The 13,137-nt window shown below is 36.1% G+C and overlaps 1 protein-coding gene across 2 annotated transcripts in view; it reads left to right on the top strand.

Annotated features, from left to right (window-relative positions):
- The window catches only part of LOC113228038, an 18,463-nt gene extending 5,398 nt beyond the window's left edge, over nt 1-13,065 (top strand). For both annotated transcript variants that reach the window (XM_026461180.1, XM_026461187.1), the window contains 4 exons: nt 6,969-7,114; nt 12,215-12,301; nt 12,380-12,405; nt 12,515-13,065. In XM_026461180.1, the coding sequence (XP_026316965.1) occupies nt 6,969-7,114; nt 12,215-12,301; nt 12,380-12,405; nt 12,515-12,651 (396 nt within the window). In that variant the 3' untranslated portion in view covers nt 12,652-13,065. The remainder of the gene's footprint in view (nt 1-6,968; nt 7,115-12,214; nt 12,302-12,379; nt 12,406-12,514) is intronic.
- Nucleotides 13,066-13,137: the final 72 nt, after the last annotated feature.

Raw genomic sequence — 13,137 nt, forward strand, 5'->3', positions numbered from 1 at the left:
ACGATTAGGCTGTATATTTTTGCATAGTGCTCTACTTAGAGATGGCTACATTTACCATCTTATATACATTGCCGGAGTGTGACCTTCAGTCCACTATGTTTCCAGCGTAATGAGCATCTGCAAAACCTTGAATATTTCTACAAGCCACGTCTTTAGACTAGACAAGTCCCATGCTCTTGGTACCCTTTAAGTATCTCAAGACCCGTTTAGCTGCGATCCAGTGCACTTCATCATAACAATTGCAGAAGTGACTCATAAAGTTTACGGCATGTGCTATATCTGCCTTGAACAACGTAAATATGAAAAAGAATAACCCTCAATGTCACGTCGGCCAATATATACGCTCTGATACTCTTCCTCAATTATTTACACCTGGTTTTCCTTATACTATCAAAAAACCTTCTCAGTTATGAACACTCAGTACACACCCATTTCTCTACGGCAAAACTCATATTTGCCCTTTGACACTACTTTCGTTAAAGCATCAGCAACCATGCACTTGGTTTCTAAATACTTGAGCTTTATAGTATCCTTTTCTAATGCTTCTCTAATAAAATGATAGCGAAAATCAACATGTTTTGTCTGCTGATGTTGCACCGAATTTAGGACTCTTGCCATAGCAGATTGACTACCTGTATACATCGTGATAGGCAACTCCTCCTTGCTCGTGATTTCGTTCAGAAATCGTTGTGAAATATGACTTCTTTTGTAGCTTCTGATTGACGGATGTACTCAGCTTCAGCTGACGATTAGGCTGTATATTTTTGCATAGTGCTCTACTTAGAGATGGCTCCATTTACCATCTTAAATACATTGCCGGAGTGTGACCTTCAGTCCACTATGTTTCGAGCGTAATGAGCATCTGCAAAACCTTGAATATTTCTACAAGACACGTCTTTAGAATATCCAAGTCCCCTTGCTCTTGGTACCCTTTAAGTATCTCAAGATCCGTTTAGCTGCTATCCAGTGCACTTCATCATACCAATTGCAGAAGTGACTCATAAAGTTTGCGGCATGTGCTATACATCTGGCATTGAACATACAGCTATGTAGGGACATCAGTGAGCCTGTCAGCTCTCTGTAGACTAAGTTTTCATTTGTACACTCTTTCTCTTTTTCAAATCGTTGTTCAGGAGCTGCTGGTGTACTAACTGCCTTGAGTTTTCCATCTTGAACTTGTGAAGAAGCTTTTCAATATAACCCTCTTGCTTGATTTTAATGCAACATTTTTCTTGTTGGACCTCTATCCCAAGAAATAGTTCGGCTTTTTCTAGATCCTTCATTTCAAATTTTTATTTTAATTTTAATTCTTCCTTAACATTTTGCATCTCCCGCTCATTGTTGTAGAAAATGAGAATGTCATGTACATAAACGGCTAATATTATTAAGTCCTTTCCTGTAGACCTCGTGTATACACAGGATTCATGTTTACATAGTTTGAACTTGAGGCTTTCTAGCTCAGTATGCAATTTAATTTAAATTTAAGTTTAATTTCCAGGAACATGGCGCTTGCTTCTATCCGTTAAGAGATTTCTTGAACAAGCACTCGTATTCATCCTTTCGTTTTTCTATAAACAGCGATGACTACTGCATGTAATCTTTCTCAATTAGATCACCATTTAAGAACGCGGTTTTAACGTCCATGTAATATATTTTTAGACCTAGGTGGACCGCCAAAACTATGAGCATTCTTAACGAGCTTTGTATCACAAGAGGAGCAAACGTCTCATCGTAATCAATGCTTCTTCTTTGGCTAAAGCCTCGTGCAACCAAATGAGGCTTGTAACGGATTTTACACCCTGCTTCCTTTTTGATTTGAAATATCCATTTCGAATCAATACTGTTGGTTGCTTCCTCAGGCTTTACTAAATCTCACGTTTTATTTTTGTTTAAAGAATCTAGCTCATTGCTTTGCATCCCTTCGTGACAATGCCTCTTGCTCTGTCGTAGGATCATCTGTTTCAGATACTGCTTAGTAGGTGATAAAGTCAGAAAATTGAGTGGATTTGCTTCCTCTCTGTGGGTATCTCCGTTCTACCAGTACAGGTTTAGGTGTGGTCTCCGGATCATATGTTCCCTCTTCAGATGACAAACATTGTTCTTCTTCGTCATCTACTCTTTCAGTAATTTCATCAACATGATCTCTATCACTTGATTGAAGATACTCTTCATAATTTTTCTGATCTCGCTGAACACTTTCTCTGTTTTCTAATGGTTTGTAATGCATATCATCATTCCCTAAAGTGATGCTTACTGGTACAGTTTTCTCTTTTGGTTTTGTGACGTCGGGATACATTTGCTTTTCGAAAAATATTACACCACGTGCTCTATGAAGTTCTCTCGTTTTAGAATCAACCAATCTATATCCTTTCGATTCATTGCAATAGCCAACAAAAACAGTTTTTTTCACTTTTGGAATCCCATTTGGTTTTCTTTTGATCCGGTATGTGAATATATGCTTTACCTCCAAATACTCTAAGATGACATACATCTGTCATCCGACCGGTCCATGCTTCTTCAGGTGTCATCTTTTTAACTGCCAGAACTCCTATTCTTCAAATATACTGCGGTGTTTACCGCCTCCACCCAAAATTGAACGGGAATTCCTGCTTCCTGCAGCATAGATCGGGCCTTTTCAGTGATGGTGCGATTGGCACGCTCTGCAACACCGTTCTGTTCCAGTGTGTATGCAATCGTAAGTTGACGCTTAATACCACGTTCTCTAAAGAACTTATCGACTTTCATATTAACGTGTTCGCCTCCATTATCTGTCCTCAACGCCTTCAGCTTCTTTCCGGTTTGAGTCTCTGCAAATTTCGTAAACTCCTTTATTTTTTCAAAAGCCTCGCTCTTTGCTTTGAGAAAATATAAAAAGCTTTTCGCTTATAATCATCCATAAATGTAATATACAAATGAAACTCTCCGAAAGACTTATCACTCATTGGTCCCCTAACATCACAATGTACCAATTCTAGAAGCTCTTTAGCTCTCGTAGCTTCATTGAGTTCAAATGGTTGTCTAGTCTGTTTGCCCTTCAAACAGGCTACGCCGTCCAGTTGACTACAAGAAAGATTAGGAAAACTGACCCCAATAGCTAGTTTATCTTTAAGTAAAGTGAGACTACGAATACCCAAGTATGCCATCCTTATAAACCAAAGCTCCAACTCATTGCTTACTTCTGTCACCATTCCAATGGGCTGTGGAAAGTATTTAAGTTTATAAACGCCTCTATCTATCAAGTACTCCTGTCATACATGGTTGACCCTGTATCGTACACTCACTCATATCAAAGATCTCGCATCCTTCTTTAGAAAACACAACAACTTTAGCTTTTGTATACACAATACAGCTTACAAACATTTGGAAATGTGAATAAACGCGTTTACATACGAATGGGTATTTTTCACACCTACCTAGCTCCCCGAAATTCGGTCAGGTTGTACTGGCCGTGGTCACGGGCTGACTCATAAATACCTATTCGTATGTAAACGCGTTTATTCCCGTTTGTTACAAAATGTTAGTACAATGCAACGCGAAAGTTTAAAAGTATATAATACAGCTTACACTCAATAGATTAGAAGCAAGACCTGGTACATATATTACGTTACTCACACTAATGCAATTCTTTACTGTACCAAAACCTTCTCCATACATTTACTTCCATTTGCGCAACACACTCCTTCCTACTTTCATAAAATTATCCATCCAATCTCTCCCACAGCTCATATGTGTTCGGAATATGTATGTTGTGCTTCGGAATCTAAAATCCATTTATCTTCATTGTTCTTTTCTTGAACAGAAGTCAGTGCCGTTGCCATATGACTCGGATTGACGTGGATTCTGCGGGCAGTCGTAAGCTTTGTGTGGTCCGTTACATATGAAACACTTCACGATCTTCTTTCGTGTGTACTTCTGAACAGGTTTTCTATACTGTTTCACTGTAGTAAGTGTCGAACTCTGCCTAGAAGTGCTCGACCTACGCAAACTTTGCTCTCACCTAATTGAAACAGTTTTGTTTTTATATAATCAGTGCTTAATGCTATGTTGGTATTCTCTAACGCCAACCTCATAGGCATGTATTCCTCTGGTAATCCCTGTAGCATCAGTACCGCTAACAATTCATCATCAATTTCTTTCCCAAGGTCTGACAGTTGATTAGGTACTCTCATTAGCTCTGTTACATACTTGGTTATGGAATTGAATATATTAAGCTTTAGGCCCACCAGTCTCGATAGCAGCCTACATCTGTTGTTAATGCATTTGTCCTCATAAGCTGCTTTCAGACAATTCCACGTCTCATACGTCGTTGTTGCTTTGCGTTACGTGTACATTTCAAGGGTTTTCAATAAGTAAGCAAATTTTTGTTCGTGCTTTTTGGTTACCTTGCTTAGCAACTGGATCATCAGCAGCGGGCGAACTCTCAACGTATTGCCATAGATCATCATGGACTAATATTCACTTAATATCAAACTTCCAACTGTCAAAGTTGCTACTTCCTTGTAGCTTCTCAATCCCAGGAAGTCCAGACCCCGACATTAGTACTCATTTCTCTAACTAGAGTATTACTTATACGAACCTGGTTAATCTCACCATTAATATCTCTTTGTTTCATATATCATAATCACGTTCATACACACTTTGCACTAAATCTGTTCTCTCAATATTTAGTAGCTGCTGGTTCCCATAGCTCCTTCGATAGAGCTATAGATTGATAGAGCATCAATAAACGAGAAAATTCTTTTAATATTTTAATAAGGATCTTTATTAAAATATATCTATTAAAAACAAATAACGTGAAAAAAAAACACAACTTAACATGAAAAGAATTCTACGAGGTAACAAAGTAAATTTGAAAAAGAATGACTCTCAATGCACACCGGCCAGTTTGTAAAAGATTGCACATCCCTGCTCTGACATTTACTACTGTGATACTCATCTGTTATTTCTGAAAATACTCCACTTAATTCTCATTATTATAGATACATAGATCGTAACAGTGAGCATTGTTACAAGTATAATACCATTGGATCGTAAACACAAAGAAAAATTCCTTCGGCCCGACAGGACTCGACCCAATGCCTATAATTTCAACGTGGCTACAGGCGTGGATTTATTTATATTTATTATGTGCATTTCCCAAATTCGGTAAATAATTGTCTAATTTAATTATTGGTGTAGTCATTTATCCGATCCGTCATGAGATCGTACTTGGGCATTTATTGCATATGCACTATGTTTGACATAGTATAAATAAGACAAATATTATGGTAAATCCTTGCAAACGTGGCCCGCCGCGTGGCGTGGAAAGACCTTAGAGGATGGGAAAAAATAAAGGAAAGGAGCTGCCCTATCTACGGAATAAACCATCCCTGCCTAAACCAAAAATGTCCACCACAAATGGCGGATTTCTTTAGTGTTGTACCATTATGATCGATAAATCAATATCGACATGCAAATGTATGGCTTGAATGTTGAAACTGTTTTTTTTTTGTTATATTTGTAATTTGTATAGTTCACTGTTATCAAAGTATGATTAAAATATTTAATTAAAGTAGATCAATATTCATTGTCATATGGTAATATCCGGGATGGCAGATATGAGATTTTAAATGTATTATTTTGCATTTATAAATGCTCACATATTGCGAAAAATAATCTAAATCAGGAGATCTTTATGCATTTCCAATCTAAAGACTGATATTAGGTTTTTTAAAAGGTTTCCAAATAGTTTAAGCTGTTTTATATTTATGTATTGGTATAGGATTAATATCAGTGATTTTGATTTAGGTGAATTCTTCCATTTAATTTTTGAAATAAATAAAATTACTTATATAATTGTAATTACATTATCGATAATCATAAAATCAGATATAATTTTAATAATAGGTAAGTTTATTCGCCTAAAACATGGTATAACAGAAGACGTAGCAAGAGACAGTGTCAGTACAAACATATTATATTACATAACCATATATGAAACTACCACAACAATAAAAACGTCACAACAAATGGTAGGTAACAAACGAAGGTGATATTTGATCCAATGTTTATGTTCGGCAATCCCATAATTTCCAACCATTCTTTCTTTTTTTTTCATTTGTAGGTAAAGTTTGAAAATAAAAACAATAATAATGAAAAATAAAAACCTCGTAGTGAATTGTTTCAATAACAGAATATCGATAATATGTCTGCTTACAAGAATAACACTATCTCAAAATAACCGTTATCAACAATCATCAAAAAATACTAACAAACAGGCAATCTAAAGTAACTAAAGCAAAATTTGGCAAGACTTATAAATAAACTACTTAAATGAGTCTAATTAATTGTAAATTTAAAAAAAGTAAATAATGTAATTCACTTTAATTTTGACACTCATTTAGATTTAACAGTTTTCTTAAAACGTTCTATTGTTTAAACACATATAACATGTTGCTAAAATACCGACATAAATGTTTTGTGCGTTATTATAACAATGGTAGATATACAAATACACATAATTTGTTGTACGCAAAACATTTATGTCGATAATTTATCAAAACAAAAAATATATAGTTAGTTACATCACTAGCAAAAATTACTATATCGTAGGTAACGTATTATTACATTGCTCCGTATGTTTTGTAACACCATAGATATTTTGACGGCTTAAAACAGCAATGGTGTCTTCACATTGACGAGAACACCAATAAACTGATTCTCAAAGTGCATAATTTTATTTTAATAAAAACAGCCCTTGTGCTTCAAAATGTACCTAATTCCCTTATTGGTATAATTACAGCTTGTGGAAGAATTTCCTCAATTACTTATGCTGCAAAACACCATTTTTACTCACGTTTCACTTCAGAAGTTTCGAGCAATACTGAATGAATGAATGATGATTCACAAATTGGATTTGCGAGCCCAGACTGGGCCATCGTGATCCAGAAGTGTGTGGGTTCAAAGAGTACAGGATGTATTCTCTTCAGGAACACCGAGGCCACATCCAATTAGTTCATCTGATACTGCGTGACCTCGTCGACAACCTGCCGCTGGTCTTGTTCTCCCGTAATTCATCTCCCAAGCGCATTGTAAGCTCTACCGGTCCATGCCTTAGTCCTACACGGAAGCAAAAGTTGGTGAACTATTTTATTTTTACCTTTTCATTATAATCTTATCGACCAAGACAGATATTAACAATTTCACTACGTATGGGGTTACCACGTAAAGTCTAAGAGACAATCAATAATTTTACTTTTTTTATTTTTTTATTTAACTCTGAGGACATGGGAATAAAATGATCACCTGTTATGGTTTAAAACCTACAAACTCCCTGATTATTCCCCATTACAGTTTGTTAAACCGTAAATGGGTGAATATCTCATGCGTAAATTTTGCGAGTCCAGGCTGAGAAACCAGGTGTAGAGTGAAAAAATATTAATGATTTATTTTTTATAGTTTAATTAGACGTAAAATGAGTTTAGGGCAAGAATTTCAGAAAATTCATTGTACAATAATAATTAATAAAAATATTAATGTCCCGATTTTCAATTTTGCTGAATAATAATTAATAAAAATATTAATGTCCCGATTTTCAATTTTGCTGGTGTGTCTACTTTCTGTTTCATTGTATAAAATAGTCGTTCTGCTAAAATGTGTACGCTTTTAAGAAAAGCAATTCCAAGTATGTTATTCACTATTAGAAGCACTAACTAAAATCATTGAAAGTATTGCAATTACCAGTATGTGGGAGTCTGGGTACTTGATCAAACTTTGGCCACGCGAAAATTGTAGTTTTGATGGCAAATATTCAACTGGTTGCAACTGGTAAGTAGTTTAACTAAAAACCATTACGTTCTTGCCCCGCGCAAGCCTCAGTCGTGTATTAGGACCTGGCAGCGAAAAACATGGGCACTGTGTTCCATTTCCCGCCAAAAAAGTAATTATATGCCCTTTGGTGGCACGTGGAACAAAACATATTCAGGTTTCCTGGCTCCATTTGGGCTCAACTTTTGTTTTATCCTAAGGTCGTATTCTGAAATCAAATTAAGAGACTAATTTTGTCATTATTTTATCACAATTTAATCGTCTCCGTTTGATTTTTAAGCTTTTACTTTTTTCCCGTAATTTATTTTTTGAGATTTCATCTTACGTGGCTCAAATTTGGTGGTTTTGGTGGCGTTTGTGTTACCACCTTTACTTAAAAACGCCACCACATTTTAAATTGTTATGATATTTTTTAATATAACGTTCACTTTCGAAAATTGTTTTAAAGTATTATAAGAAAGATAGTGTTATTCATAATTTTTAAGATAACCAAAAATTACTTAATTGCTTTTTGATCTATTTGTACTTTAGCGATCTTTTAAATTTGTATTTTACATTTTTATATTACATTTGTATTATACATTTACATTTTAAATGAACGGTGATATCATTTATTAAATGATTTTGTTGAGAACGTCAAACACGAAAATTTAGTTCATTCTTGTTTTCATTGGCAGTTGAATAACTACGATACACTACGCTGTCTCCAGGAATGTTTTCTGAAGATAAATTGTAGAAACTCAAATGTTTACCATGAGGACATGCGGTGGGTTTATCGAGACATTGAGACTTGATGCAAAATAAGGCACAGAGTGCTAATTTAGAGTTGTTACTTTTTTCCAAATAGCCTGAAGAAATAACACTTGGTACAATTATAACTAACTATCATAGTCATAGTGGTGGAACACCTTGACATTCAATAAAATTTATGTACAACCTGAAGAAAATTCATGTTACCATGAAAAGGTAACATGATATCTTTTTCTACAATTTCGTAATTTTCTACAGGTTTAATTTTAATATTATCAATGGCAGATTTCAAGGCCAGATAAACGAATCAATATCAGTAATGTTGTTTCCAAATGACACTTTGATCTGCAGTTCTATTTAATAATCCTTCGACTCCTGGGCACCCTTGCCATGGCCAAATTCGCAATAATCGCGGGTGCCCCGGATGGAGTTGGAGGATTTTTAAAGACAACTACAGATCAATCAGTGTCGTTTGGAAATGACATTACTGACATTAATTCGATCATCTGGTGTTAAAAGCTACCGGTAATAATAATCAAATTAAACGTGTACATTACGAAATTGTTCAGGTTATTTGAAGAAAAAGTAATAACTCTAAACTAGTAGTCAGTGCCTTATCAAAACCATCATCTGATGATGATGAGGTGATGGTGTTTCAGTCCAACTACTCAAAGCAGGAGGAAATCCTGTGGTAAAAGTGCTTGTGTAACTTTTCAACAAAGTTCTTCATGAAGCTTGAACACCAGAGCAATGGAAGAATGCCATCGTCACCATCATCCACAAAAAAGGCGACATTGCAAAACTTAGCAATTATCGGCCGATTAGCTTGCTCTCTCAGATTTATAAACGATTTACAAAGATTTTGACCATCTGGCTTACCAGTGAACTTGGCGAAACACAGCCTATTGAGCAGGCTGGCTTTCGGAGCGGCTTCTCAACCATCGACCATATCCACACGGTTAATCAGCTGATAGGGAAATGTCTCGAATTTAACCGGCCCCTTGTCATGGCCTTCGTCGATTATGAGAAGGCCTTTGACAGTATCTTACATTGGGCCGTGTTCCACGCTCTTCATCGCTGCCACATCGATTCCTGCTACGTGGATGTGTCACGGTGGGAAATGAGAAGCTGGAGAGAGTCGATCAGTAAAACTGTCTCGGACATGTTCTGTCCTTTGGCAAAGAGCATCACCCTAAAGAGATCTCAAAAAAATCCAGCTGGGATGGGTTGCGTTTAGCAAGTTAGGTGACATCCTTAAATCAGGTAAGGTTCCACAGTGTCTGAAGACCCGCTTGTTTAATCAATGTGTTCTGCCCACCATGCCGTATGTTGACGAGATGTGGACGCTCACGCAGGAGACTGTATACAGGTTGAGAGTTGCACAGAGGGACATGGAGCGCGCTATGCTCGGCATCAGCCTTGTAGACTGAGTTCCGAACGTTGAGATCCAACGATGGACGAAATTCCAGGATGCTGGAACTCGGATCATGGAACTCAAATGGGAATGGGCGGGACACCTAGCTAGGCAAGGCATGAAACTGAGTCATCAATTTTATTAATTTTTATGGACAACTCATTTGTACTGCAAAAACGAGCAATTCGTTCAGTGTACCGTGTAGTAGTGTAGGGTTGCTCTTGGTTTTCTCTCAGAGAAAAGTTTAAGGAGACTGGTATCATGACTGTGGCTTCACACTACATTTATTCAAATATTTATATGCCCGTAAAAATATACATAATTTTAATAAGAAAGAAGATATCCATAATATTAGAGCTAAGTCCAAACTCATAGTACCACCATTTCGTTTAGCCAAGGTAAACAACTCTTATGGACTGTATACGTTTTTACAATAAGATTCAGGAGCATATTTTGAGCATAGTTGTCCATAAAAATGAATAAAATTGATCAAATTTTTTTTAGTGCTGATCCACTCTGTTTCAGGTAGAGATTATTGCATTGTATGAGACGAAAAAATTTGGGACAATCGAAGTTGGTTAAACTTCATAAAATATTGTTCGTACAAAATTAATAAAAAAAAATACTAATTTTTTTATGCTAATAGACTCAGTTTCACAAAAGTATGATTTCATTGTATGAGAAGAAAAAAATCGGGACAGCTGAAGTTCGTCAAATTTAGTAAAATGATTTTTCATACGCAGTGAATAAAATGGACTAGTTTTTTTTAATGCTTCTTAGTAAATGTAGTTGATGTCAATTTTAATACTTCAAAATTGCATATCTGAATTTTACAAAATAAATAAATAAAAATAATTATTATTTATTATTATTAATAATTAAATGAGTAAGAATATAAAAAAAAAATATAATAATAAAAAAAAAAGGATTAGATAATAAGAGCCATCGATCCTATGATATTAGCTGAAGTATACCACCGGTTTACCATAGATCCGCAACGCACACATCGGACGGATCGCATCAATCGGCACCGTTTGTGGTAGTGCGTCCACTATATCCGCAGCAATCGGATTGCCGACGCAACTACTAGCTATCGAATTGCCGACGCCACTTTTCATAGCGAGCGGACGAATGTAACTTGTGTGTGCGAGACAATGGATTTGGAAAGTGATGAAGAACAATTTGTGGTGGTGGCTTGTTTGTTGGCAGAAGAAGAAAGAAGAGAAAAAAAAAGGAAACATGATATCTGGATACATGACATATTTAAGAAGAGATCGCAGTGTAGCGGCGCGCGCGCGGGGTGCGTACACTGATATGCAATCCAAATGACGTCGTCGGCACGCATCGAAAAAGTTGCCCCTCCGAGCAACTGCGTCGGCATTACCGACAGGCCGGTGCGTGCGGTCAGTGCTATGCGGATCAGTGGACGCAGTTGTATGAACTTCTATACAAAGAATACTAAAATCCCTATAAAGCGATCCGTCCGATGCGTGTGCTGCGGATTTGTGGACGCCTACCTTTAATGTGTATTGCTTAACGGAAACATATGCGAATTAAACAGTTGATGAGTTGTCATAGATGCAGAGTAATTAGACGAAATAATATGTTTAAAATTTATGTGGTGAATTCATTATTTTAACTGTACGAGAAATTTTCTATATGTCATGGAATTAAACGTAATTGTATAGGTTTGACTGCAAAAACGATGTGAACCAAATTAGCTATATGCTACACGTACATACTTTGATCTTCGAATCTAGGTTTCCTGGATATTGAGGCTGCAGAACTCACCACAAATTGATTCTTGCCTACAAAAATGAGTTTCACTTTCTGGCCAGAGTTGATATTAGCAGTTACGATGTGAGAAAACTCTAAATACGCATGAAAATTAGGTTTTAATAAAAATTGGATACGACCACCAAGGCAGCTTCAAACGGATTCTCTTTCAAATTTCAAATGTGAGTTTTTGATAAAATGATTGCTCGCTCGCACGGTAAGTGAGCGTCTGTCTTCCCTCCCTTTTACGTACATGTAGCACAAACGTGATTCGTTTGCCTACGAAACGAAATGACATTAAAAACGAATTACTAGGCGGGAAATTCAAAAATATACGACAGCTTGATCTCGCATTAATATTGAACACTAACTTTCCGTATATATTTTCAGTAGAAATAGTATAATGTGCAGCTTCTTTCTGTATTGCGATATGAATCTTAGCTCACCATCTCCGATTTTATTTTACAGAGAAGATATTGTACCACGGACAAAGGGTCCAGTATCGAGTTCATCTCCAACTAACACTATCAACGCTGCCATACAAACTTGGAAAATGTTAGTCTTTTGCTACGTTTGTACCTAAATTATTTTAGCTTATGTAATTTAAGGATTAAATTAAATATTTGTCCACAGTAAATCCATATCAGATGGCACAGATCGTGAGTGTTGCATTTTTAACTCATCCAATGTTTATGAACTATACTAGTATACTATCACGTGCACATAATAACACAATTATGATAATAGTACTTGTTAATAATTGTATAGGTTGCATTTGGCAAGGCGGCGTGCGCGCACTGCGGAACTCCCTCGTGCGACTCGTGCTGCGACAGATGCAACACGTTGATCGACTGAACAGGACACTTGACCATGTTCACAAAACGGGCCAGAAATTTGTTTATTAACCAGTAAAATCAACGCATACAAACCTTTATCTGAAGATGTCATTACCGTACATATAACGAGCTTGCTTAAACCGCCTTCTTCAGACGGCTCTTAACTCATCAGTTCAATTCTGTCTATCTCATGGTTGGTCAAATTGTGAATATTTTACAACTGTAATGTTAGAAAACTACAGACGATGAACCTTTGTTTACGCGGGCAACTCAGAATCACTAAATGTTTATTGCATAAATAGTCTGAAATGTTCGTGTTTAAGTAAATTATAGTTCATATAGGTTCATATATTAAGATGACTTCAATAATCCTAAATTTAACCATTACTGATTGGGTACAGACAAACAATTAACAAGTAAGCCAAGAATTCTGCCGATTTTACTAATTGTGAATAAAAACTCATTTAAACCGTATTGTTATTTACCCAATTATCTAATATTAGTATTAAAGGTATGGATATTTTTCGGAATTCCTGAACATTTTATAAAAGTGTC

The sequence above is a fragment of the Hyposmocoma kahamanoa genome, unplaced genomic scaffold, assembly GCF_003589595.1.
Source record: "Hyposmocoma kahamanoa isolate Upper Pololo Valley unplaced genomic scaffold, ASM358959v1 100021, whole genome shotgun sequence".
In the NCBI taxonomy this organism is placed as follows: Eukaryota; Metazoa; Arthropoda; class Insecta; order Lepidoptera; family Cosmopterigidae; genus Hyposmocoma; species Hyposmocoma kahamanoa.